We start from the raw sequence: 26566 nt of genomic DNA on the forward strand, positions 1-26566 counted from the left end.
ATAAATGCCCCTCTCTTTGGGATCACAGCCCGCAGAGGGGCTTCCTGGTGCACTGTCGGTGGGGCAGGTGATGCCTGATCCCGGTCAGGGTCATGAGTTTGAGCCCCGTGTTGAGTGTAGAGATTACTTAAAAAAAAAAAAAAGTGAACTACAGAACAGAGCATAATGCCTCTTAAAAGATATGAAAAGCTGCAGAGAAATAGTGTTTGCAGGTGCAGACCTTGAGGAATGAGCTCAGCCCCCTCTCAGAAGAGATGTGCCACTGAGACCAGGGCTAGTGGGGAAGAGCAGAGAAGGGGAGGTGGGAGACGGGTGGGTACCAGAGGTGCAGGGCTTGTGGGCCACGTGAGGGCCTGGAATTTATCCGAAGCACAGGACAAGATGACTCGAGAGTCTTAAGCAGGAGTAGCATCCTCTCCATACACTCTGAAGGATGACTCCGTGGCTAGTGAGTGAACCACAGGGGCAGTAGTGAGAACGAAGACCAGACTCTTGGTGCCACTGCAGGTGTGGGTCCCCTGCACGTGCACTCCTGCCTGGACAGTGATGTTCAGGGCAGGAACCGAAAGTAAACAGAAGGTGGACAGGGAGTGGTTTTTGTTAATAAGACACACAGGCAAAGACACCCCCCTCTTACCCACCCAAAGCTCTCGGGAACACCTGATTGGCCTTTCCTGTGTTGTGCTGGGCATCACCCACTGTGTGGCATAACACGAGAGAAGCCAACATATTCTAGAAATGCAGTTGGATTAGTTCCATGAAAACCACATGAAAAAACCACAGGAAGTATTTACTCCGCAAAGGCAGACGGAGACAGAAGAGTTCAAATTAAACACCAGGTCTACAATGAGATTCTTTCGGGGTGGAAGTTCCCACATGTAATGTTTGTAGCTCTCCCCAAAAAAGAAAAAAAAAATCTCACCTTTATGTTTTCAACAGATTTATGCAGCTGGCACCACCGTACTATTTCAGCAACTTGCCTCCTAGTGAAAGTAAGGATATTCTCCACCAAGTAATGGATCACCTTTCCCCTCTTTCAACAATGAAAAAGGACCAGAAAATGTGTGAAAAGTGCCCTGAGACTACTGAGCCGAGATGCACCGTCCAGTGACTCTTCAGAACCTTCCACGGAAAGCAAGATGTGCAATAAGTCCCGCCCCTGCCCTCCCCCAGCTGGCCTGAACGTCGTTTCACCAGTGAGGTGCAGACATTCAACTTGAAAAAGGACAGCACACCCCACACGAGTCTTGAAAAAGTAACACTTTGTGTATTATTTAAAAATAAAAAATAGAAGTTTTTATTGAGTTCTTTAAATTACGACTCCACGTTTTCCTTCTTACTGGAAAATCTGTTAATCCACCAATCATAATTTGACCAAATTTTTTTAAAAGCTATTTTGTAAATGTGTCACAGACACAAGTGACAGACCCCTACTTTTTTGTAGAGGACCTTACTCTGAATAAAGTCTGGGTTTTTTTTTTTTTTTTTTTTCAGTAAATCTGAGCTGTTTTCTGGTAATTTTACAAACGCAAAACCACCCCATTACTGTCCATGGGAAACGGGTCAGAGAGAGAGATGCTCCTTCAGTTTATCCATGATTTCATTCATCCTGTCACCTGGAATCAACATCACGGTTCGCAAGGGCTTCATCGAGACGTCATCAAAGGACCACCTGCCTCCCAGACGAGTGTCACACTCTTCCTGCACTGAGTAGTTAAACTTCAGGACTGCTTTCTGAACCAAAGATGTAAGTTAAAAATTCAGACATCCTCAAGGCAAAACTTATTTACACAGCAGCCAGGAATACTATTTGACATGTTTAAGAATGACCGTGAACAACAACGAAAATAATAGTGAACAGAAGCAAACATGGAATGAAATAAGCTCAAACAGGATACGCAGGTAGAAGTTACAAAATGCTTACCAGATTTCTAACCTACAGAAGCATGGAGAGCACTGTCCCAGTCCTAAGAGGTGAACAGCAGCTAAGTGACATATGCTACTACCATTTCTAAGCGTTTATAATTCTGAAGTCCCTCATATTCTTTCATATTCATTCTCATTTAATTCTCAATCTTTCAACAGAAAAGTCAAATAAAGACTTGCAACATTTGACAGTTAATGAAAAGAATGGTCTTCAAACACGGGTGTTTCCCCATTGTCTGGGCTGCTCCCTTGGAATCAAGCCATGTGAAAATGGGGAGGTGTGCATAACCAGGCCGTCTTAAAAAACCCATCTAGCCTGCCCTGAAACACTCTGAGGGTGCTCAGGCATAAAAATTTAACTTTCACTATTTACTTCCTAAAAAACAAGGGCAGTGCTGAACCTGTGGTACTTCAGTATTTAGTCAAAGGCTTTTTAAAAAGTAGTGATAGATGCAGGCGCCTGGGGGCCTCAGTCGGTTAAGCATCTGCCTGGGCTCAGGTCATGATCTCAGGGTCCTGGGATATAGCCCATGTGCAGCTCCCTGCTTAGAGAGGAGTCTGTTTCTCCCTCGCCCATGGCAGCTCATCCTGCTTGTGCTTACTCTCCCTCCCTCTCAAATAAATAAAACCTTAAATTTTAAAAAAAAAAAAAGAAAGAAAAGTAGTAACGATATTCTCTAATCCAGGAAAGTCAGTTACCCCTCAGATTTACTTAGCAGGTCAGGGTGAGAAAGCGTATTCTCTGGTATCTGGTTGTCCATCATGGCACAAGCCACCTTTCTGCAAGAAAGTGCCAGGAATCCCACAAGTGGGAGGACATCCATGACCCAGGGCACAGAGAACCATATAAGCCACCACTGGGGACCAGGGCCTGCCCCAGCTTTCACATTAACCGCCTGCATGACCTCAGATAATGGCTCTCATCTGCCTCAGACTCAAGGTCCCCCATCAGTAAACCAGGACCAACGTCTCCCTTTAGAGTGGTTCTAGAATTATAGATCTTCTAGTGAGCGTGTTGAGTGCCTGATCACCATTCAACGTTCATGGCTTTTCTCCTCCCACGCTCTGCCCTGGGGGCTGGGGGGCTGGGGACGAACCTGCTGGGGAATGCACTAGGTATGGGGAATGCATCAGCCGCCAGCTGCCGGCAACATGGACACGGCCGCCGTCCTCCGAGCACTCTGCCATACACCGGGGAACAGTCGATCCTGCCTGCTGTCAAGAAAATCCTTGTTTACATTCAAACAAATAGATGAAAACAGGACAGTCTTACCTCATAAAAAAATTCTTCCTCTGCATTGGCAAACATTAATTCCTCTTTCTCTTGGTTATTCCCTTTCTTTCTGGAATTGTTTTTTCCAGCTTCCACAAATGTCTTGCTTATCAGAAGGTAGAAGTAACACTTCCCACATGGCTTGTTAGTTTTGTGTGCCTCTGCTAGTTCTTTCCTACAAAGTAGAACAGAGACGGTCTGCCTGCTGAGCCCGGTGAAACCCATCCACAAACCAGAGCACAGGGCAAACCAGTGAGGCCTCTGCAGGGGAAGGTCTGTTGTCTCGGGCTTAATGGACAGAGATCAGATCTGGACACTTCTAAAGCCATGAGTTTACCTATGTGGTCCCCTGCACTGTGATGGACTATGGCCGTGTTTTACGGACGCAGTGGGATGTATCCCTCAGGCGATGCTGAGCTGTGGACACACAGCAAGTAATCGAAGTCTCACATTTATCAACATCACTGCTCTGCCTCTACAGATATTAAAAATAGGTAAGAATCTGGATTTTTAAAAACAAATGTTTAACAGAGCATCAACCAATGTCATTAGAGCATGTGATGACCAGTCTCCAACCACTAGAGCCCAGAACTATGACGAGTCTTGGCATACTGCAGAAATGGCATGACAGGACAGATTCCCCTAGATTCTAGAGGAGTCCATGGAGTGGCAACGTAGCCTTTGGAAAACTGTGCATGTCCCTCTGCATCTGGCTAATCAAAGATGTAAAGACTTCAGCTTTCTTTAACAGAAGACCTGAAGAAAGCACATCACCCTCCTGTGAAACCAAATAAACAGGAGCGCCAGTGAATCAGGAAAAGGGAAAAAAAGCAAACCGAAGAACGGCAGCTGGGCATCGGGGGAGGGCAGGGTTGAGAGTAAAACTAGAAAGCAACGAACCCATTCAGTGGGAACCCTGAAGGTTCACCTGTCCTTACATGCCCACCACCGGCTAGCGGACACGCAGCACCACGACTCCGGAGCAAGGGCGTCCATCTGGATTTCCATCCTGCTCTACCCCAAAGCACAGCAACCCCAGTCCTTAGCTCTTCTTAACAATTAAAATGTAAACCTAAAACCCCTGCATTAAGTAAGTACAACAGGGGCACCTGGGCGGCTCAGTCTGTTGAGCTTCTGACTCTTGGTTTCGGCTCAGGTCATGATCTCAGGGTCATTTTAAAAATACAAAAAAACCCACAAAGAAGTAAAAACAGCAAACCCCAAAACACGAGAGACACAGTATCAGGACTACTGCCTCCTTCGTTACAAAACATCCCAGTGGAATTGAAGAGCTGTACCGGTTTGTTACTGGACTAACTGTTCGGCACTGTGTCCCTGTCACAGAAATCTGGCAAGGGGATGACAACTTTAGACCAGTAGGGGGTAAAAAGCCTATATAAACTCATCTGTGTTTATAGCCCGCACACCTGGTAAGACTGTTCATACTGTCACAAATCACGAAGGAGCCCGCTGTCAAGGGACATGTCCCCGGGAGGAGGCGGCCTCTGCTCACTGGAGCCACAAGGCCGCCAAGACGGCGGGTGGCGCGCTTCCTGCCATCACTGGCTTGAAAGCCCCGCACGGAGCCCCCCACCCCCGCCCCAGCACAGCCACCGCGCAGAGGCACACAGCGCAGGCTCTTACTGGAGCTGCTGATGCATGGGCAGCGCGATCTGAGGAGGGACATTGATGAACCTCTCGCTGAGGAGCAAGCCCACAGGCTTGGAGGTGTCGTTCAGATGTGCGTCCAGCTGTTCCACCAAGCCCTTCCCACAGCTCTTCTCACAGGAGCTCAGGATCAGCTCTTTAATCTGCTCAGCACACTGGGTGCCCTAGGAAGCCAAGACAAGGTCGCTGTTCGGTACAGGCCACACCAGGAGCAGAAACCAGAGCGCTATCACCTTCTATGGAACCGTGAGGGCAGTCAAGCATCTCTCAGAGTCTCTACACCTGGTTATTTACAGTCCCACGAGCAGTGGTGACAGGGAGACACCACACACAAGAATAGCAATTCCAGTCCGTCTTGCAAATAACTGGAAAGTTCACAAAAAACCTGAAGGTGAAGTTTGATATGAACTTCTTCTGATGAAAGTAAACAGCTGTTTTCCCCTTTTTATTAAAACTCATCGAGGGACGCCTGGGTGGCTCAGTCCTTAAGCGTCTACCTTCAGGTCAGGTCATGATCCCAGAGTTCTGGGATCAAGTCCCGCATTGGGCTCCCTGCTTCGCGGGAAGCCTGCTTCTCCCTCTTCTACTCCCCCTGCTTCTGTTCCCTCTCTCCCTGTGCCTCTCTCTGTCAAATAAATAAATAAAATCTTTAAGAAAAAAAAAATTCAGCGAGTCAGTAGAGATGAATGGAAACATGAGTGAAGGTCAGAACTTGCTGCAGGAAGCAACAAAGCCTCACGATGAAAGGGAAGAGCCGCAGGCCGGCAGAGCAACCAGCTCCGGGGCTGATACCAACACAAGGACCCCAGTTCTGGATGGTTCTCTACACCCCAGGGAGCTAGGACTTTCACAACAGAGATCATTCAGCACAAAAACACTCTCATGTTAAAAAAAGATTACAGTGGGGCGCCTGAGTGGCTCAGGCAATGAAGTGTCTGCCTTTGGCTCGGGTCATGATCTCGGGGTCCTGGCATCGAGACCCCTGTCAGGCTTCCTGCTCAGCAGGGAGTCAGCTTCTCCCTCTCCCTCTCTTAAATAAAATCCTAAAAACAAGATTACCGTAAGGCTTCACAAAAGCACACATCCTTGTTGTTGTTAACTTCACGGTCTGATCAACAGCACCACCACCATGCACTGAACAGAAGTGACTGGGGTCTGAGGCACAGGTACTCAGATGCCACCAGTGAAACCAACCTTTCTTTCGGTTAGATTTAAAAGACTTATGAATCCAAAAATCTCCTCTTCATCCACATCGCCATCGCTGTCTTCTGAAACATCCGTTTGCTATTTCAGAAAGAAAAAGAATGAAAACCGTCTGTCTGGTTGGGAGGAAGCAGAACACCAACTCACACTGCAGTTTTCAGACACTTTCTGCGGCTGCCATCGCCTCAGGGAAGCAGCGCACAGAGGACCGTGGGCCTTGACCCCACCGGCTCACCTCTCTCGGCTCTGCTCCCCCTTTCTACATGCAGGTGACTGCTTCCTGCTCCAAATTTTCTTTATGCTGGATTCTCAATATATTACCAAGGCAGATGGGATAAAACCTCTTGAGATCAACCACTCCTGCCTTCTCAGTGACCTGGCGCAGGCCAGCCCCGCTCGGTCCTCCGGGGGGCCTTCCACCCACACGCCCCCAGAGCGCAGACCAGTCCTGAGCAGCGGGGAGAGCGAACAACGCTTGAGCACCACTTCCTCTGACCACGCGAACGGAAGAGGAAAAGAGGGCAAGAACGGGAAGGAAATAGGAGCAGAGAACTAAAAATGAAATGCTGGGCTCCAACGTGAACTTGCGGACTCTACTGACAGCCCCTGCCCTGGGCCTTCCCGCTCCTTCCACCTCTTCCTCCACGTGGCCTGCCCAGGCTGGTTCGGGCTGGGCACTCTCACTGTGTCCCCAGCACCTGGGACGGCAGGGACCCACAAGTGTCCCGAGTGTGTCCCTGACACTCTCCCGCGAGAGGGGACTGACACGAGCTCTCGCTGCAGCACCACTGGCTCCCAGCCGGACAGCGGAAGGAGCAGGGGCGCTCTAGGTGGCTCTAGGCGGCTCTGGGCGGCCAGGACGTCAGGCCGGTGGCTGAAGGGGCCTGGCCTCACCGGAGAGACCTGGGGAAGTGGCTCCTGGATGTAAGGCGGCACAGCCACTGACAGGGGATTGGGCCAAGGGGCTGCCAGGCTCAATATCTCTGCTGAGCCAGGCTGTTCAAGACCACCAGTTTCTTCCTGCGGAACAAGGAAGGGCGGTGGCCGAGGAATGGAACTGTGTGCCAAAACGAGAGCCGCTGCAAGCGCCAGAAGCAAGAGGAGGCCCCGACAGAGCAGGACAGTAACGCGGCAGGACACAAACGTGACGCGTGAGAGCGCCAGGGCGTCTCTGCTCAGAAGGAGATGGAGAGAAGAGAACACGTCCACCAGCCCCTGTCCCTCAAGAGCAAACGGGAGACAGACGTCCTGCACCTCACAGGTCTCCCACCTACTGTAGCAAAATACGCGCAGCACCGACAGAGCGCCAGGGGAGGAAAAGGGACCCCGGGTGCTGAATCCTAAGCAATCCTCCAAACTGGGGCACCGGGCTGCTCAGCCGGAGGGGAACGCGACTCTTGATCTCAAGGTTGTGAGTTGGTTGGGCAGAGAGCTTAGTTAAGAAAACAAAGAAAGAAAAGAAACCCCCCAAATGGTCACTGGCTCACAAGCAGTGAGCATCCCCCAGGGCACGCTCCCCCGTCCTCCTTAACCAGTGACCAACGCTCAAAGCAACACGGCAGGCGGCTGCCTCTCCGTGGAGTCGGGGTCACAGTCCCATCAGCCTCACCCATGACCACCTGCCCCACAGCAAGAGCCCCGCCCGCGTGACCCGTTCACCGCCCCCTGCCACACCCCTCCCACACCCCCTCCCTCACCCCTCCCATCCCTCCAGCCTCTTGGTTCAACACAGTTCTGGGGACTTCAGGCCTGAGCGACCGCACCTCCCACCCCACCCCGGAATCTCGCTCCACACAACCCACAGGTGCAGTTCGGGGCCTCCCCCTGCCCTTCCCCTCCACAGCCCCAGGATCCGCCTTCTCTGCAAGAGTCCCAGAGGCTCTGGTGGAAGTTCTGGGGAGTCTCTCTCCTACGTACAGAGTCTCCGTGGCTGGGACCTCTGTGGAAGCCAAAAGCCATAACTATCACGGTGAAGTTATTTGTGTCATCGTCCCAGTGAAGACCGAATCCCCCCCGCTGACAGCAAAGCTCGTCCAAGAATAAAAGTGACAGTTTCTTACTGGACGGTCTTAGGACACGATTAGAAGGTGGAAGAGAGGGCACCTGGGTGGCTCAGTGGGTTAAAGCCTCTGCCTTCAGCTCGGGTCATGATCCCAGAGTCCTGGGATCGAGGCCCATATTGGGTTCTCTGCTCAGCAGGGAGCCTGCTTCCTCCTCTCTCTCCTCTCTCTCTCTCTCTGCCTGCCTCTCTGCTTGCTTGTGATCTCTGTCAAATAAATAAATAAATTCTTTAAAAAAAAAAAAAAAAAGGTGGAGGAGGGTCAGTCACGACTCCTCCACACTGAGGAGGCACCTAGGGCGGAAAACTGAAGCCAGCCATGCCACACCATTCTCACTCAGGCTGTCAGTGACAGAGGGATCGCGCGGATACACAACCCCGGGGCTATGTAGCTGCTCTACACGCTGCCCAGGACTCACCCTGCAGCTCTCCTGGAGCCCGGGGCACCGTGGGGAGGTCTCAGGGTACTTATCTAAGGTGGGGCCTCTTTAGGGAAGATCAGAACAAGCCTCCCCGCATTCTGGTCAGGGCATGCGTTAGCCTCCCTGGAGCCCAGAGCTCAGAGCCCACAGGAGGTCCCGGCACGAGCACGAACAAGATGGAGTCAGTGTGCTCAGCATGCCTACAGACACCATCGGCTGGAGAGGACACGTGTTTGGTGAAAAGGGGCCTGCTTCTCCCATGCTCTAATAAAAGCTACTGGCGGTGCTACTCCCTTCACTCTGACATTTCACGCCATGAGGTTTAGCAACAAGGATACTAATGACCCTATCCAACAGTTCCAGAACCTCAAGGGAGTACTGGTGCGAAGAGCCAGATCGGGGTGTTGAGGAGAGGAGGCAGAGGCTGCGAATGCCAACTTTCTCGAGACCTGCGGCTCTGACAACAAAGGAGGTGGCTCAAGGTGTGGCGGTGAGCACGAGCTTCAGACTGAAGGGCCACTGCTTTTGCACCGTGACGCAGACAGTGCGGGGCCGGGGCAGGCCGGGAGGAGACCAAGCGTGGGTGCTGTCCCTCCAGCACTCACCATGCCCCGAGGCTCGGAGCGCCCTGCGCTCAGCAACTCCTGCTGCTTCCGAACCCCGGCCACCGCATGAACAGGGACCAGGACCCCCCTCATTTCCAGAGATGGATGCGGAAATGGACCAAGGTCACTGTGGCAGATTCTATTTTCCATAGATGACCGCTCCAGCTCCAGCTCCACGTTCTGACAAAGAACTTTGTCCCTCCTCCCTCCGAGTGGTGGGGTCCGTCCCTCTCCCCTCGAGCCTGTGCAGACCTTCATGTCTGATTACGAAGACAGCGGAAATACAATGCTGTGCACTTGTGCCTGGTTCTTTGGGGCTGCTTGCTCCTGGAACCCAGCCACTGTGTCGAGGGGCCCGCCCCGCGGAGGAACAGAGGCCGCTGGCACCCAGTCCCTGCGGGGCTCCCCGTGGACAGCCAGCACCAACCTGCTGGTCACGTGAGTAAGCCATCTTGAAAGTGAATCCTCTGGCCCCCCACTGACCCTCTCTAGCTAACGTGACATGGAGCAGGCAGGAGTTGCCCTCACTGAGCCGTGTCCAAAAAACCCAAAGAAGAGACCGTTGCTATCCTAGGACACTAAACCGAGGGCAGGAGGCCCAGAGAGAAAACCAACAGCATCATCAGGAGCAGCAGGGGCAGGACTCACCCTCCTGCTGTGCCTCCTCCAAAAGCTCCCTCTGGTGCTTAAGCCACTTCCTCCCAGGTCACCCCTGCCCCCAGCATGGCCACCAGCATGGCCCCCCGTAGCCTCTAACATGGCTCCTTTGCAGACTCCACCATAGACTTACTTCCCCAAGTAAGGGGGACACTGCTATCAGCAGTGTCCGACCCCACCCTCCCTGGGTAAACCATCCATCCGCTGAGATGGCCCAAATCCAGCCGCTCGCTGCCCCCACCTCTCCAGTATGTATCACCTACTAATCAAACTCAACAAGTGCACACCCAAACCCACACTGCTTCCTGACCCCTCATCCTCCATGTTTGCTATCTTGGTTGTAGGAGCCAGACACGTGGGAGCCACCCTGGACTCCTTTCCCCTCAGTCAGACCAGTCACTCACTACGCCCCATCATACCTCATCTCCCAAATAGCTCCCTTCTCTTGCTATCCATTGCCAGCCCCAGGATTCCTACACTCAGTAATCTTGGAAATTACTGGAATGGCTTTCCAACCAGTCTCCCTTCCTCCAGTGACAACTCTTTCCAGTTTGAGCTCCTGGCCTACCAGCTAAACATCAGGAGGATCTTAACAGGACAAAAAAAAATTTAATCAGAACAAACATAACTGTCCCGCTTACCTTTATCACACTCCCAATGTGATTCTGTTGAATTAAGAGATCCGTTAGTTCTGACGTGTTCACAGGAGCCTTCAGGAAAAGCTAAGAGGAGGGAAAATAAAACTTATTTTAAATGAAAATCAAATCATAATTTTTAATAAAACTTCTAATATCCATACTCAAACAACAAAATATCAATGATGAAAAAGACACCTCAAAAGAGCGATTCCAGGAGGAAAAGAAAAGCCCAGAAAAATCGAAGCTCAAGGAAATCAAACTGAAGGGACAGTCAGGGGTAAGACAGGACGTGTGGGGGAGGGGAGGAGAAGGACAGACAAAAGGCCAAAGAATGTGGTGCCTGGACACTGGAAGCTCTGAAGGATAAGACCAAAGCCACCGTACAGGGGTGAGGACTGTGTAGAAGCAGCAAGCCCGATTCCGCAGCACCAGCTGGTGCACTCAGAGATAGGACTTTGGAAGAATTCTGATAGGACTTCGGAAGAATTCTCCAGCCCCACAAAGCTGAGATAGGAGTGAAAACCAGTCGAGTAGGTCAAATAATTAGCACATGAAAAGGAAGGTATTTTAGGACACAGGGCACTTATTAACATATGAATTGGAGGCTCAACCGGGGAGTTAGCGGGAGAAGAAAAGAGAAACTGTCCTTCCTTCTCTGCAGGGTAGAGGGAATAAGAATGGGAATTCTAAAATAAAGGAGGAAATCTGACCTAGCTTGTGTGGAATGGCCTGGATTTTCTAAGAGATTTGTGCAGAGGGGTAAAGACCATACCTGCTGTAGTAACTTCTTAATTCCGTCATAATCCTTATCGGAGATGGAATAAGCTTCAAACTCAACATTCACTTCCTGTAAATAATGATGAGGGGAAACAAAGGCAGACAAAAATTATTAAATTTCCTTACTTCCTACAGCCTACTAACAAGTCCTTGAAACAGGCAGAGTGACATCCCTCTAGGGACTCAACTGCCTTAATACTTTGCTAAGAGCAACAGGCAATCTTAGCCCAAACCCCAGAATCCTGTAAATCTACTTTATCATATAAAAATTCCTTCCGAAACTTTATCTCTACCCTCCCTCTCCAAGATACACGTTGGCAATCGCATATGACCCACAGATATACATCTGAAGGGTATCGTGACTCAGGTTTTATTAGACGGCAATAAATGGCCTTTTCCCAACAACAGTTAGCCCCCGCAAGGTCCTGGAAACCTTGCTTCCAAAATTCCTGAGAGACTCAGTATATCCCTAACCCCCTCCCAACTTGAAAGTATATAATGTGCCACTCCTCAGGACCAGCGCTGCTCTTTCTGCCCACAGGTCCTTGTCCTTCTGCTTCAATAAAACCACCTTTTTGCACCAAAGAAGCTGTTGGCATTTTCTATTCTCTGCTTTATGGAGAAGAAACAGAAAAACAACCAAGTATTTTGAATGGAACAAAGAGCAATAAAGCAGAGAAAAAATATGTAAAGATGTCTCAGGTTCTCCACAGCATTCTAGGCTCAAGGTCCCAGCCCCTTCCTGCCCTCGGAGGTCCAAGGTACCCTTGCATCCTTACCTCCAACTCCCCATCTTCTGAAGCTCCCTTCCAAGGGTCACTGTTACACACAAGAAAGAGTCCTAACCACATGGCCACAAGAACTTAACATGTCTAGTGCTTTTCTTCTCATCGTTTCAATACTCTGACCTATTTCTTGAAGTTCTCCTATCTACTTTCTATCCCCTTTCTGCCTGTTGCCGCAAAGCCAATCACCCTGTTTCTAAATCAGACTTCACACACACACACACGCATGCATTTCCTTCCTTATATACATAGCATCCCTAAGGCAGATTTTGAATTTCAACTATAATTCTCATAGATTCATTCATCACGGTAATGAGCTGTGGGTGAGTGAACATCTCAGAAACTAAAAGCCCCATTCGAATAAATAATCAGGGTCCACCGAGTGTAGGGAATGGCCCTGAAAGCCCTAAGAATTTCTTCAGTCAAAAAAGTAATACAGGGACGCCTGGGTGGCTCAGTTGGTTAAGCAGCTGCCTTCGGCTCAGGTCATGATCCCAGCGTCCTGGGATCGAGTCCCGCATTGGGCTCCTTGCTCAGCGGGGAGCCTGCTTCTCCCTCTGCCTCTGCCTGCCATTCTGTCTGCCTGTGCTCGCTCTCTCCCCTTCTCTCTCTCTGATAAATAAATAAAAAAAAGTAATACATTTCACCGGTAAACACTACAAGAGACCAGAGATTACAGGTTGGTAGTCTTATTACCCACCCCCCAACTCCTCCTCTTCAGAGGTTACTATCAGTAGTTAAGTTAATCTTTCAAGGGGTTTTCAACATATAATCAAATTTATTTCCTGTTTTTTTCCCCTACAGAGACTACACTACACAGACTGTCTTCACTTAACCTGCTGTGTATCCTGTCTTAAATGGTGATAACTCTTAACTTCAGAAAGTTGATGTAAATATTAAACGACTTGGGGCGCCTGGGTGGCTCAATGGGTTAAGCCTCTACCTTCGGCTTGGCTTGGGTCATGGTCTCAGGGTCCTGGGATTGAGCCCTGCATCTCTACTTAGCAGAGAGCCTGCTTCCTCCCCGCTCCACTGCCTACTTGTGATCTCCCTCTCTCTGTCAAATAAAATCTTTTTTAAAAAATTAAATGAGGGGCGCCTGGGTGGCTCAGTGGGTTAGTCTGCTGCCTTCGGCTCAGGTCATGATCTCAGTGTCCTGGGATCGAGCCCCGCATCGGGCTCTCTGCTGAGCAGGGAGCCTGCTTCCTCCTCTCTCTCTGCCTGCCTCTCTGCCTGCTTGTGATCTCTCTCTGTCAAATAAATAAAATCTTTTTTAAAAATTAATTAATTAATTGAATGAGTTAATACAATGTGCACAAAGCCTGGGAACATTATTATTAAGACTGAAGAATAAATTCTTTCCATTCAATTACTGTATCAGGAGATGTGCACATTTTTAGTTTTGACAATTACTGTCAAGTTGCCCTCCGAAGACATTGCAAATTATACTCCCACCAACAGTACACATGCCTGTTTTCTTACACTACAGTCAATGACCATTCTCACACTATTTTTTTTAAATTTTTTATTTATTTGAGAGAGAGAGAGAACAAGTAGGCAGAGCAGCAAAGGGAGAGGGAGGCCAAGAAGCAGGCTCTCTGATTAGCAGGGAGCCCGATGCAGGGCTTGATCCCAGAGTCCTGGGATCATGACCTGAGCTGAAGGTAGACAGCCAACTGAGCCACCCAGATGCCCCCTCACACTAATTTTTAATCACTGGAGTGGGACAGACTATCCATGTCAACGAAAACTCTGATTTCTGTAATCCAAAATTAGCAAAAGAGCCCATTAAAGTTCTAAGTGAAAAAAGATGAGATCACATTCAAGGTAAGAGGCCAAAGTCAAGAGCTGATTTCTAAGGGAAAGTTCTGTTCAAAAGATTTACCATATACCCACGCCAGTCTGAGCCCTAAGCCTGAATCATGTTTATAACGGATTTGACTTCCCCTCAGTTTCTCTTGCTTATTCTGTTGTGGCCACATTAGCTACCTTTCTGTCCATCAACCAGGAGGTCTTTGGATTTTCTTATAAATAAAATGAAAAGTCAATGGGCTGTAATGAACAGGGAAAAGAGAACAGACCTACATTTTAAAAAAGATCTCTCTGGAGGCACCTGGCCGGCTCAGTAGGAAAAGCACGTGACTCCTGTTTGTGCATTTGAGCCCCACACTGGCCTTAGAGGTTACTAAAAAATAAACTTCAAAGTACGGTATATAGCATTCCTGATATCGTATAATAAAATGAAATAACAAGATCTCTCTGGCTGCGGGTGTAGAGATGGTACAGGAACAAGAATGGATGAGAGCAAGCCACTTAAGTGACTACAGGAGTCCAGCCAAGCTACGATGGAAGCAGGTACTGAGTCTGTTGGAGAATCCATGATGAAAAGTGTCTGGGTACGAAGGTAGAGCTAACAGATTTATTGACAGACTGTGGGATATAAGATGCAAAAAGGGAGGAATTAAAGTTAGTTACCGGGTTTGTGGTTTGAGCAACTTAGCGAATACGGGAACCATTTACAGAAATGGCAAAGATTAGGAGCTGGAGCATGAGTTGCAAATTCTGCTTTGAACCCATGAAGGTACCTACTGGGCACACAGTGCTCTGAAGGATCATTCAGTCCTGATCATTCAACAAATATTAAGCACCTGTAAGGCCAAGCAGTATGGTAGGAGATATGCTGGAAAAAAGGATCCCGATTTTCTAAGAACCCATCTCCAGGGTCAGTGCGTGGGGCAGGGGCAGTTGCCGGGAGGCCGAAGATACAGCTGAGCCCGGCTCTCGGAAGGACGGGAAAACACCGCAGCATCGATGAGGAGCACCGGGGAGACTCTCGACAAGGCGGACCGAGGCGGCCTTCGCACAACGGAAAGAGGGCCGCGGAGAGTGAGGCAGCAACAAGCACCTGGCTGCAGGCTGGGCTGAGACTAAACTGCAGCCCTTGCTGTGCGGATCTGGGGCTTTTACAAAAAGCCACCGAGAAAAGGGCAGCGGCGGGCGTTCCCGGAGAGGTGGGAGGGGCCGAACCCGCGGGGTAGGACTTGTGAAAACAGTGGTAAGAACTCCAGTGGCGGCAATGTGTGAGACTCGGGTGGAACCCGAGCAGGGCACTCTATCATCCCAGTTTCTGCTCAGACCCCGAGGTACCGGCAGTCGCTCCTCCGAGCAGCTCACTCACCACACGGCTCTGGCCGCCAGAAACTTTTCTCCCAGACATAAACGAAACTGGGGTCGCGTGTTTTCTCACCTCGTGGATGCTCTCGTCGTCTTCATCCTCTTCTTCGTCACTGTCTTCATCGTCTTCGTCCTCATCCTCCACTTCATCTTCCTCTTCTTCCTCGCCGCGGTGGACCGGGACGCCTGGGACTTGCGGAAGCCCACTTCCCACCGCACGCCGCTTGGGCCTGGACGCCATGTTGCCGGCCTCACTGCGCCTGCGCAACTGCCACGAGCCCGCCCTTCCGGACACGCCCACACAAGCCGCGGCGGGTGTCAGACGACGGACAGCCTCGCCGCTGAGTCGGCGTCAGTCCAGGGCCCCTGATGGATTCCACGGCCGTGATGCCTAAGAGTCAAGTCAAGTTTCAGGTCCCATTTGCCATTTTCTTCCCCCCTCTCCATCCTCCCTGATTCCTACCAACGCTCCCGCTCCCCTTCGCTCAGTGGTTCGATCCATCTGGGCCCGCCCTCCCCGGGCCTGGCTGTCTGCGCATGCGCGCGCTCCAGCTGTGAGCCGCTCGGCTTCGGGGACCCCTGGTCTCCCGCCTGAGGCCGCGTGGCTGCGCCTTGGCTGTCTCCATGGCAGCGGAGACCACGTGGTGAGGGGGCCGCCCACCCAGTTCCTCTGTCCGGTCGAGGCACTGCGGATTCATCTGCACCGCGAGATACCGCCCCCGATCGGGCGCCCCCCGAGTGCTGGGAACTGGCTCAGCGCGTACCCTTTCTGGCCCCCGCAGCCCGGCGAGGTAGGTGTCGCCGCCCACGGGCCGACGATGACACTGAGCCCCGCGGACGCGCAAGGCTAGCCTGTGGCGCCAGCCAGAGCGTGACGAGTGGGGAGCGGAACCCCGAGGCCGCTGCTGGTCAGGGCGGGGGCCGTGGCCCCGGGGCAGCGACCGAACGCGGATGGCAGGTCGTCAGGCTCGCGCAGGTACCTGCAAGGCCGGGCTTGGGTCCCCCAGCACCGTCGGTAGCGTGGTCTGGTCCGCGGTTGAATGAATCTCACCGAAGCCCTGCCCCCAACCGACGCTCTTTAAGCTCATTTCTTGACAAACTTTAAGATAGGCAATAACCTTAAATGCTTCAGGTCCATTGGGGGGAAATCGGAACTACGGAGCAGAGCCTTCTTTGTTTGAGAGAACAGAGTGGAGGGGACTGTGGTCAGATAGACAGTGCAGCAGCCAGTTGTGGCTGCAGCAGCCAGTTGTGGCGGAGGGGACTTGCTGTCCCAGTGCCGTCAGGTCTTTATACTTCAAGAGATCCTGGAGTTCGACAAGATCGATCCCGATTTGTAACACCTGTGCCAAATAAAACTTAGTCCCCAGTCAGGTTTATCTCACGGGCTACCAGTATGCAGCTATTCATTGTAAAGGCTATTTGGAAGGAAAGTCCTTAATTAGAAGAAATCAGGTATCTAAGAAGGAGGCCTATGGTTTTGTTTTGTTTTGTTTTTTTCCTCTGTAAAATTAGAAAAGTAGGTTGGATACCTCTAATTCTAAATATGGAAGGAGCTGCACCTTATAGTGAGGGGGCTGCTTCCCAGAGGTTTAAGCAGAAGCCTGAAAAGCTCAGTGATCCTTCAGCAGTAGGAAGTGTAGTCAGGATAAGGTGAGGGTCCCTGGAGCCCCATGATTGTGTTCTGTGGTTTCATCGTTCCTTAGAGTCTGCTACCAGGCCACAGCCTGGATATTGATAGACATGCATTCAGGGATTCACTTCTGATGGGATAACTTAAAATGCCCCCTTTCCATCCACAAACACAACTACCTAAAAACATTTTTCTGAAATGTACAAGACAGGAAGCTGTTAAAAATAAATAAATAAATAAAAAGAGATGCCATACGGCTAAAATTTAAAAAAGACTCAAAGGCACAGGGCCAGCCTATCAACAGAGTTGCATTCAGGCATCATGGATAATCTTTTCCGTTTCTTTTACTACTTTCTTGTAGTAAAAGAAACATAACAAAATTTATCATATTAATCATTTCTAAATATACAGTTTACTGGCATCAAGGATATTGACTTTGTTATGCAACAACCATCACCCGTTCCCAGACCTTCTTCATCTTGCAAAACTAGAACTCTGTCAAACAATAATTCCCATTTCCTCCTTGCCCGGTCCCTGGAAACCATGATTCTGTTCTCCGTCTCTATGAATTTGACTCCTTTAGGGGAATCTTGTAGTATTTTTTCTGTGATTGCTTATTTCACTTAGCATAAACTCCTCATGGTTCATCCATGTTGTAGCATGTGTCAGAATTTACTTTTTAAGGCTGAATGATAATCTGTTATACATATATATATCTCATTTTGTCTATCCATTCGTCCATTGGTGGGTGCTTGGGTTGCTTCTACTTTTTGACTATTGTGAATAACACTGCTGTGAACTTGGATGTACAAATACCTGATTAAGTCTCTGCTTTTACATTTTGGGGTGTGTATACCCAGAAGTGGAACTGTTGGATCATACGGTAATTCTTTCTGTGTTTGTTTTTTTTTTTTGAAGGACTGTACTTTTTTGTAGTTTGCAAATTTTCCAGGGAACATGTATTGCTTTGAGAAAAGATCAAGGGAAAAGCCTCACTTTGTGTCCTCAGATTAGCTCCCAGTGTGGAGCCAATGGTCAGAGTGTGAAGTAGCATAGAATGTCTTACAGGAATTCAGAAGTGGTGCGAGTGCTTAGGGAATGGGCACAGGCTTCAGACTGGGATTAAATCCTACCCCTGCCACTCAGTGTGCTGTGTGAACTTGGGCACATCGGAGTTTTGGTTTCCACTTCTGTGGAAGAAGGATAATAATACCTACCCTTTCTAGTTTAAAAGAGGATTGAGATCCTGCAACGTAAAATGCTTAGCCCCATAAATTGCTCAGAGTAAATGCTCACTAAAAGGGCAGCTCTTGGAACCCCTGGATGGCTCAGTTGGTTAAGCATCTGCCTTTGGCTCAGGTCATGATCACAGAGTCCTAGGATCAAGTTCCTCACTGGGCTGCTTGCTAAGTGGGGAGCCTGCTTCTCGCTCTGCTATTCCCCCTGCCTGTGCTTTTTCTCCCTCCCTCCCTCTCTAATAAATAAATAAAACCTTAAAAGGGGGGGGGGAAGCAGTGGTTGTTACTGCTGGAAGAGCAACAGGACTTTCTGCATTAAGTTATGGTTATTTATCTTGTGTCCCCCCCAAATTCCTTAGATCGAAGCCGTAATCCCCGATGGGACTTTATTTGGATATAGAGCCTTTGAAGAGGCAATGAAGGGTCATGCCTGACTGGTTGAGCATGACTTTAATTCAGGGTCATCAGTTTAAGCCTCATGTTGGGCATGGTACCTGCTGGGGGGCGGGGAGGTAAAAGGAAGAAGGAGAAAAAAGAGGTCATAAAGATTAAATGAGGTCATGAGAGGTCCAGCCCTACGACTCTACCCATTAGGTGGAGCCCTAATCCTAATCTTGGAAGACAAGGAAGACACCAGCACGCTCCTTCTGCACACACACAGAGGAGAGGCCTCGTGAGCAGGCACTGAGACCACAGCAGGCCGGAAGCCAACAAGACAGCTCTCACCAGGAACCAACCGTGAGGGAACCTTGGTTTTTGGACTTCCAGGCCCCAGCACAAAAGAAATCAAGTCTACTGTGAAAGCCCCCAGTCTGTGGAATTCTGTTATGGCGTGACTAAGGCTCACCCCAGTCTGTGTTCCTTTTCCTTTGCTAGGGTCTCCTCTGCTCTCTGCCCAGACTGGATCTGGCATCGCATGGGTGCTGTAGGGCTCTGTCCTTGTTTTCTCACCGTGGTCTCACCAGGTCCTCAGACCTCAGATACCCTGTATACACTGACAACTCCCAGATCTTTGTCTTCTGACCTGACTCCCCACGGAGCCCGAATTGCCTACCTAGTTTCTTCATTTGGACATTTAATGCTGGTACTCTCCAACTTTTTTAACATTACAGCATACCAAGAAAATGCTAATACTTATTAGACAGCACATTGGAAGAAACAGATGACCTGTGCAGTTTGCAGGGGAAGGCAGCCAGCCCCGGCCGGGGTGGGCGTGGGACGAGTGCACTGTGGTTCTAGGAACCTGGGCCCTACCAGCGGCCGCAAGGGCTGAGGGGATCAAGCCTGCAGACATGCCTAGAACTCATTCACAGTGCACAAATGGGCTAGGGCACCTTGGTGGGGAATAGGCGTCCTCAAACATAATATGGTCCCAAGTGAATCTTTGTCCCATCCATTCCCATCTCCTAACAGTGCTGCCATTCTCCCCATGGTTCAGGTTCGAAACCTGGCTCCTTTTTCCTCTATCTTGCATCTAGCCGAAGCAGATGCTATTGGCTCCGCCTTCAAAACACATCCAAGTACACTCCTCCCCACTTTGCCAGCCTAGCCCACACCTGTACCCGCTCTCACCTAGACTGTTCTTTTCCATATTTTATTTATTTATTTATTTTTAAGAGAGCATATGAATGGTCAGAGGAAGAGAGAATCTTAAGCAGGCTCCATACTCAGCGCAGGGCCCAACCTGGGACTTGATCTCACAACCCTGACATGATGACCCGAGCTGAAATCGAGTCTGATACTTCACGGACTGAGCCATGCAGGCGGCCCCCACCTAGTCTGTTCTAAGAGCCTCTCCATTCTTCCTCCTGCCTACTTTGAGTCTTTTCTCCTCACAGCTGCAAGTAACCTTACTGGAATAGAAGTCAGAGCACATCAGCCCTGTGCTTCCCCAGTGGCATCACATCTCACTCAGGATAAACAGCAAAGTCCTTAGCATGGCCGGAGCAGGTCTGGTGCCCAGCTCCGAGCTCCTCTTCTGCCTGGGGATGTTGGAAGAACAAGGCAGAAGGAGCACATCCCCTCTGCATGATGGGGCCACCAGGCAGCCGTGACACAGTTCTCTCCCGTTTCAGCCATTGTTCGCTTGGATCTCTTAGAGCCACCAAACCACATCCTAACTGTGAGGCAGTGATGTTTACCCCAGCCCTGGAGGCCGAGTAGGAGTTGGCACTAGAAGCTCTGAGGGGGGCAAGCCTGAGGGATGCAGAGAAGTCGGGGGCGGCCGGAGTGCACAGGAGAGAGCGGAGACAAGGGCCTGGAAGACGCTGGGCCTTCGCAGGTTGTGTTGGGGACTTTGCTGATCTTAACAGCAATGGGAAGGCGCTTGTTTATAAATTTATGTCTCCTGTCCTGTTCTCATGTCTGCTTTCCGCTTTCTCTTTGGGATAATAGGAGGGAAGTGTGGTGTCACTGAACCAGCACAGGGCTGAGGGTCGGGGATCCGATAGTAGCTTTATTGCACATGATGTGATCTTCTTTTCTTCCCCCATTAAGTGGGAATAAGCTCTGCCCTATCCAGCCGTAGGTTGCTGAGCGACTGGAAGGACATAGCAATGACCGCTGCCACAGTTACTGAGCACTTACTGTCCGCCAGAGACTGATCTAATGCTTTATTTGCATTAAGTCTACGAGGTTTGTCCTGTTTTAGGGGTGAGGAAGCCGGCCTATGGAGGACAAAACTCATCCAAAGTCCCAGAACTGGTCAGCGGCAGAGGTGGGTGGGGTTCCCACTCAGGCAGTCTGGCTCTGGACACTATTCCTAACCCCCATACGAGGCTGCCTCTCATAGACTTTGCACACCCCAGTGTTTGGGAAAACAGAAAGGCATGAAGATAAAAAGTACGACTCTGGTGCAAAGGGCTTAGTTCAATAATGCAAACAGTTGAAAGCAAACCCAGTCGACCCACTGCAAATAAAGAAAATGTGTCTTCTGGGTTCTACTTTGTGGTTGTCTTAGGTAATAAGATTGATGGCTTCCTGATAATTACCATTAAGAGGTTCCATGAGATGTGCTGCTGGACTTGGCAGATAAAAATCAGACACCCTTATTCTTTCCTGCCATTGCTCAGAGCACCTCTAATGCAGAATTAAGAGGAATCCTTGCTGGAGACTCTGTGCCCTGCCAGATCCCCGTGTCATCAAGTTCAGTGAGAAAGAAATCACCTGATAAGTCCACAAAGATAATCATGTTCACAAATTACTAATTTTCTTAGTAACTGAAGATTTAAAGTTGATATTGTTTCGAGAATGCTTCCCCCTAATTGACGGGAACCGTTCACTGTACTGTTAGCACATTCAGTCCAGGGCAGAATCCAAAGGCTCAGAGAAAGGTCTGCAGGTGATGGGGGGTGTTGGGGTCAGGGGGTGAGTCCCAAAAGGTTCTGCAGAGCCAAAGAGTCTAGCAAAGGCCCAGGGACTAGGTGACGGACACCGCCCTTAGCAGAGGAAATAGCAGCCAGGGGAGGACTGGCTCATGGGACAGCCAAGGTGCATGGGTTTGTAACGGCACAGATGTGGGTGACCTCAGCCAGCTGCCCTGCGAGCGAGGAATGACTTCTGTGCCTAGAATCCCTGACTTACATCCAAATGGCTTTCTCCAGTCAGAGGAGTTTAGATGGTGGCATTACTGCAGCTTCTCACAGACCAAAGGAAGGCCCAGATATTGCATCCACATCCCAGCCAGCAGGGAGGCAGGGGGGAAGGAGTAGGGCCAGGGCACCTCCCTCTCAGGATGGGCCCCACAAAGTGTGCACATCACTCCCACGTAGATCCTGTGGGCCAGAGGCTAGTCCCCTGGCCACATCCAGGCACATGTTTTTATTTTGGGCAACCGTGTGCCTTATTACTAATGAGGGATTCCATTTCTATGAGTGAGAAAGGAAGGGTCGGCATCTGGGGGCTCCCAGCATCCTCGGCCCCCCACTCCAATTCAAGTGAGACTTGCCACTTACGCCTCCAGAGCACGGTGACTTGTTTTCGCGGCACGTATCACACTGACTCTGCCATCACTTTTACTTATTTGTAAAGTGTCTGTTTTACCCTCCCGCCAGTAGGAGGCAGGAATCATATCGTATCCCCAGTGCCTAGGACATAGTAATGGTCTAGAAATACTTGTTAGCTCACAGATAGGATTACACCGAACAAACCCAGAGTGTAGGTGGTATTCGAAGAAGAAAGACATTGTCACCTAGTCCCAGTCGTCAGGCGGTGGGCAGATAATTTCACCATGAATTACACCCCTGTGTCCTGTTAACCCTGTCTTTAGGGTGAGTCCCTGGGCCAGCCCCCTCCTAAGGGCCCCACTGCCGAAGCCAGCCGCCACCACTGCCTGCTCTGCTGGAGGCCTTTCTCAGGCATGAATACCATTGCTGCCAGTCCTGCTTACAGCTGTCCGTGGATTCCCATATCTCACAGTGTCCCAAGTCCACCTGCCTTCCCACCAGAGCCCTGTGTACCCTTCTCTCCCGGGAGCGTACCCAGCCCCTTCCTGACATTTGAACGCTTCTCCTCGCGGCTGTTGTCATTCAGATCTCAACTAAGATGCTGCTTTCTCAGAGTGCTGGCCCTGGACCAGCAACTAGCTATCAGCACCCAGTCATCTCTCCCACATCACCTCCTACCACTTGGTAGACTTGAACTTGTGCCCCACCCCCAATGCATAATGCGGACCTAATCTCCCCAAGACAGATTCCGGATGTCAGTTTCTGAGAACATGTAGAAACACTTGAGAGAGATTGGCTCTTGGAATTTGGAAATACCACTAAATGTATCCTTTGAAATCTTGGGGATACGCCTCCCAGAACCTCAAGCCATGGTGGGGACATGGTGGGGCTGAGGTCTGTGGCCCGGGACCAACTGCTTCCAACAGCAACTTGCATCCACCTTCTAATCCTCACAATCCTGGCTTGTTTTGTGGGCCTGGAAACATGTATGTATTACCTCATAATGCTAAATTTTACCTGCCACTCAGTGACATACAGATTCCTGGAGCCCCAGAAGGAGCTCTTGGGATTAGTCTGGGTTCAACCAAGGATATAGAGCTCGTGGGGGATATGGATTAGGACCTGCTGCGAGGCACTGCCTGGTGCCACTGCGGGGGCTGCCAGGTGAGTCTGAGACCCCCCAGTGCAGGCTGAGTGCAAGCCGCCAAGAAGGGTGGGCCAGCTCGGGCAGCAGAGGAAGCTGTGTCCACAGCTGTAAATTCTTTCCCAGCGAAGCCTTCGTTCTGCTCTTAAAGCCACTGACTGGAGGAGGCCCCCCCAGATTATCTAGAATAATCTCCCTGGCAAAAAGCCACCTGATGATAGGCTTTATCCTATCTCCAAAATGCCTTCACAGCACCACCTACGTTAGCATTTGGGAATAATTGCGGAATTGAGCCTCACCGGTTTGACACCTGCATGTGCCCATCTCAGAAAGGCCGGTTCCTAATTTCTATGTGAGACACATTCCAAGTAATTCCAAGAAATGATAGGAACAGAACTGCCCATTTCTCCATATCCCCAGTTTCTCTAGCTCACAGCTCGACAGCAGCAGTAATTAGAACTTGATTTCATGATTATTATTTGTTCACCCAGGGCCAGTTGCTTAGATACAAAGCAATTCATTTTGAGCCAGATTTTTCTAAGGCGTCCCGTAGATATTTTAATGTTCCAGAAACCTATTCGGTAATAACTCACAAGTAATGGCTCCCAGAGTTAACCCATTCCTGCTTCACACAATACACGCTATCAACCACTGTGTAATACTCGGTCAGTAACCAGCTGGTGGGCCTAATGCTACTTACAGGATAGTAATCCACATTTCAGGCGGAGTTTATTCTGCAGGTCTCTAGCAACATTTATTTTGAGGCCTTTGGGGTTGTCATATTAAATTCCACCCCCTTGATTAAAAAAAAAAAGAATGTTTATTGTAAAAAAAATGGATAATACAGAAAGAGGTAAACAAGAAAATAATCACCCTATCCTGCCACCCAGAAGTAGTTATTAGTATTTGGATGCATATTCTCTCATAAATATGCATATATAATATTTATAAAACCATACTATTCATGCATTATACTTCTTTAACTTCACATTTTGTGATTAAATAATCCATGTAACTAAAGTTACTAATATTTTAATAATTTTACATATCTACCTTGGTCTCTCTGTTGGACATTTACTTTGTTCCCACTATAAATACCAGGATACAATCTTGCAACTAGAAGAGGAGTACATCTTGGACACCTAATACACAACATAGTGATTACAGTCAACAGTAGTCTACTACAAACTTCCAAGTTTCTTAGGAGAGTTGATCTTAATTGTTCTCACTGCAAAAAAGAAATCATTATCAGGAGGCGTGGCAGAGGCTTTAGCTGAGCTGCTATGGTAGTAATCAGATTGTAGCAAATAAATGTATCAGATGAACAGCTGATGTGAGCTGAAACTTACACAGTGCTGTTACATCACATATGCCAGGATCCAGGATGAACATCTTTATGTTAGTCTTTGCACACTTTTATGAATATCACCTTAGTACTTATTCTTAGAAGTGAAATCATAAGAAGAAAGAGTATAAAGTATACAAGGCTTTCGAAAGATATCAACAAATTCTTTTCCAGGTTGTTAAAAAACTTCTAAAAGAGATCTCATACTTGGCACCATTTATAAAACATCATTTGAGAAGTAGAAGGATCAATATAACTATTTCCTAAAAAGCTTATTAACTTCTTAGTACATTTATCTTGAGATGGAGTAATTCTTTATTTCTTTAAAATAATTTGTCTATTTGTTAATGATACAACCCCAAAATTTTATCAGTCCTCTTCAGGAGCTTTAAATATGTGGCCAGGACACCGGCTTTCCCTAATGGCTTTCATCTGCCTTTCCAAGTGATATCAAGTGCCAGCATGCTGTCCCTTGGCCTTATCAGTGACAGGGGCTTCAGAAGGAACAAGCCCATTAACGCTAAGTCATTGCGGATGAGGGATAGGTCAGTCATCTCAGCAAGCAGTTGATGACCTTCCTCTTGTGCTCCTGTCCCATCTGACATTGCTTAGGAAGAGTTCCTAAGATCTAATTAAGATCCATCCGTCTCCCTGCTCTGCCCCAGTGCCCTGCAAGGACTGCCAGGCCATAATGAAAGTTCTCTTACTGAAAGACGCCAAGGAAGATGGCTGTGGCCCAGATCCGTACATCAGGGTAAGTGCCTGAGGCTCTGGGTCCCACCCAGCACCACACTGTCTTCCTAAGGAAGCTAATGGGGGGGACAGGTGGGGGGTCTGTGAACCCTCTGAGGAGCTGACACAGACTAAGTTGGTCCTGTGACCCTTTTCCTTACTTTCCAAACAACCCTAGCCAACCTGGAACTGTATTCTTGTATTTGCAGGAATTAGGATTATATGGACTCGAAGCCACTCTGATCCCTGTTTTATCATTTGAGTTTTTGTCTCTTCCCAGTTTTTCTGAGAAGGTAAGTTCTGTCGGTGTCTGAGTACCATAATTTCTGAGTCTCTAGACCCCTTGCCAACCCGAGCTGGAAGTATTTCTTCACTGCTCCCTCGTTTTACTACCAGACTTGCAGACAAGGGCAGCGCAGCCTCCCCAGGCTCCAGTGCACGGGACTATGAGTCTGTCCCTGTGACAGTCCCCAGCTCCTCCAGGAAGCCACCCTGATCTGGAGGCAGGGTCTGGGGAGGGGGCTCACAGCCGTGCAGGCCTTTCCAGTCCGTCCTCCGGTTCACCCACCTGTCCTGACCACGCACTTCACTATTTTAAGGCCCCAGGTTGGGCCACTGGGGTAAGACCGATGCTCCCCCACAATGTCAGGTCTGCCGCCAGGGGGAGCAGGGATCTGTCCTGCCGGACACTAATCTTAGTAAAGCCTTCCAGATGTTTGCCATCAAAGCTTCAGTGCTCAGGCAGCCCTCGCCAGCAAGCACCCTGTCCCAAGAGGGGAGCACCTTCAGGGCATCTCCCAGGAGCCCTGTTCTAGACACGTGGGGGAAGAGCCAGCTGGTTTCATGGACTAGGAGTGCCCAGCCATGCTCCAGGGCTCCGTGCCACCTTTAGCACCAGGTTCACCCCTCTTGCTCTTTAAAAATTTTTAATTTTATTTATTTATTTGACAGACAGAGATCACAAGTAGGCAGAGAGGCAGGCAGAGAGAGAGGAGGAAGCAGGCTCCCTGCTGAGCAGAGAGCCTATGCAGGGCTAGATCCAGGACCCTGGGATCATGACCCGAGCCAAAGGCAGGGGCTTTAACCCACTGAGCCACCCAGGCATCCCCCTCTTGCTCTTTATAGAAAGCCTGTTTTCTCCTTTGTTTGGGGCCAAATACTACACGATTCATTCAGTAATGTGCCCGACAGACACTGGTCCAGCACCTGTTAACGCCTCATGCGCTGGGCTGTGTGCCGAGGGAACGAGGTTAAAAGGGACCCAGACCCACGTGCCCTTCCAGAAGCAGCCCTGAAAGGCCTCAGAGATCTCATTACTTGAGATCGCTTCTTGGACCTCGTGG

At 49.6% G+C, this 26566-nt stretch overlaps 3 protein-coding genes across 11 annotated transcripts in view; 2 read left to right on the top strand and 1 right to left on the bottom strand.

Moving 5' to 3' along the window:
- The window catches only part of DHX32 (DEAH-box helicase 32 (putative)), a 55621-nt gene extending 53889 nt beyond the window's left edge, over positions 1-1732 (top strand). For both annotated transcript variants that reach the window (XM_059172863.1, XM_059172862.1), the window contains exon 12: positions 940-1732. In XM_059172863.1, coding sequence (XP_059028846.1) covers positions 940-1111 — 172 coding nt within the window. In that variant the 3' untranslated portion in view covers positions 1112-1732. The remainder of the gene's footprint in view (positions 1-939) is intronic.
- Positions 1246-15428, bottom strand: BCCIP (BRCA2 and CDKN1A interacting protein). Of its 2 annotated transcripts, none has more exons than XM_059172868.1 (7): positions 15261-15428; positions 11224-11298; positions 10455-10535; positions 6062-6151; positions 4844-5031; positions 3200-3374; positions 1246-1734 (listed from the first exon to the last, which is right to left on the bottom strand). In XM_059172868.1, exons 1-7 carry the CDS (start codon positions 15426-15428, stop codon positions 1564-1566), a joined length of 948 nt encoding a protein of 315 aa, XP_059028851.1. In that variant the 3' UTR covers positions 1246-1563. The 2 variants fall into 2 exon arrangements, with proteins under 2 accessions (XP_059028851.1, XP_059028852.1); XM_059172869.1 differs by having other exon boundaries at positions 1599-1730.
- A 45-nt stretch (positions 15429-15473) lies between these two features.
- UROS (uroporphyrinogen III synthase) overlaps positions 15474-26566 on the top strand; it is a 33422-nt gene continuing 22329 nt past the window's right edge. The window contains exons 1-4 of one of the 7 annotated variants that reach the window (XM_059172876.1): positions 15679-15978; positions 24865-25036; positions 25157-25245; positions 25433-25516. In XM_059172876.1, the coding sequence (XP_059028859.1) occupies positions 25183-25245; positions 25433-25516 (147 nt within the window). In that variant the 5' untranslated portion in view covers positions 15679-15978; positions 24865-25036; positions 25157-25182. The other 6 variants (XM_059172875.1, XM_059172873.1, XM_059172877.1 and 3 more) reach the window with 6 other exon arrangements.

Source organism: Mustela lutreola, chromosome 4 (genome assembly GCF_030435805.1).
Source record: "Mustela lutreola isolate mMusLut2 chromosome 4, mMusLut2.pri, whole genome shotgun sequence".
Taxonomy (NCBI): domain Eukaryota; kingdom Metazoa; phylum Chordata; class Mammalia; order Carnivora; family Mustelidae; genus Mustela; species Mustela lutreola.

What these genes read in the sequence shown, in the direction of transcription:
- BCCIP (XM_059172868.1), bottom strand. Translation starts at nt 15,428, where the DNA reads ATGGCGTCCAGGCCCAAGCGGCGTGCGGTGGGAAGTGGGCTTCCGCAA. An exon ending in TTAAGAAGTTACTACAGCAG is followed by an intron (nt 10,536 to 11,223) that starts GTATGGTCTTTA and finishes CCCTCCTCTTAG; the next exon opens with CTTTTCCTGAAGGCTCCTGT. An exon ending in AGGAAGAATTTTTTTATGAG is followed by an intron (nt 1,735 to 3,199) that starts GTAAGACTGTCC and finishes TCTTTGGTTCAG; the next exon opens with AAAGCAGTCCTGAAGTTTAA.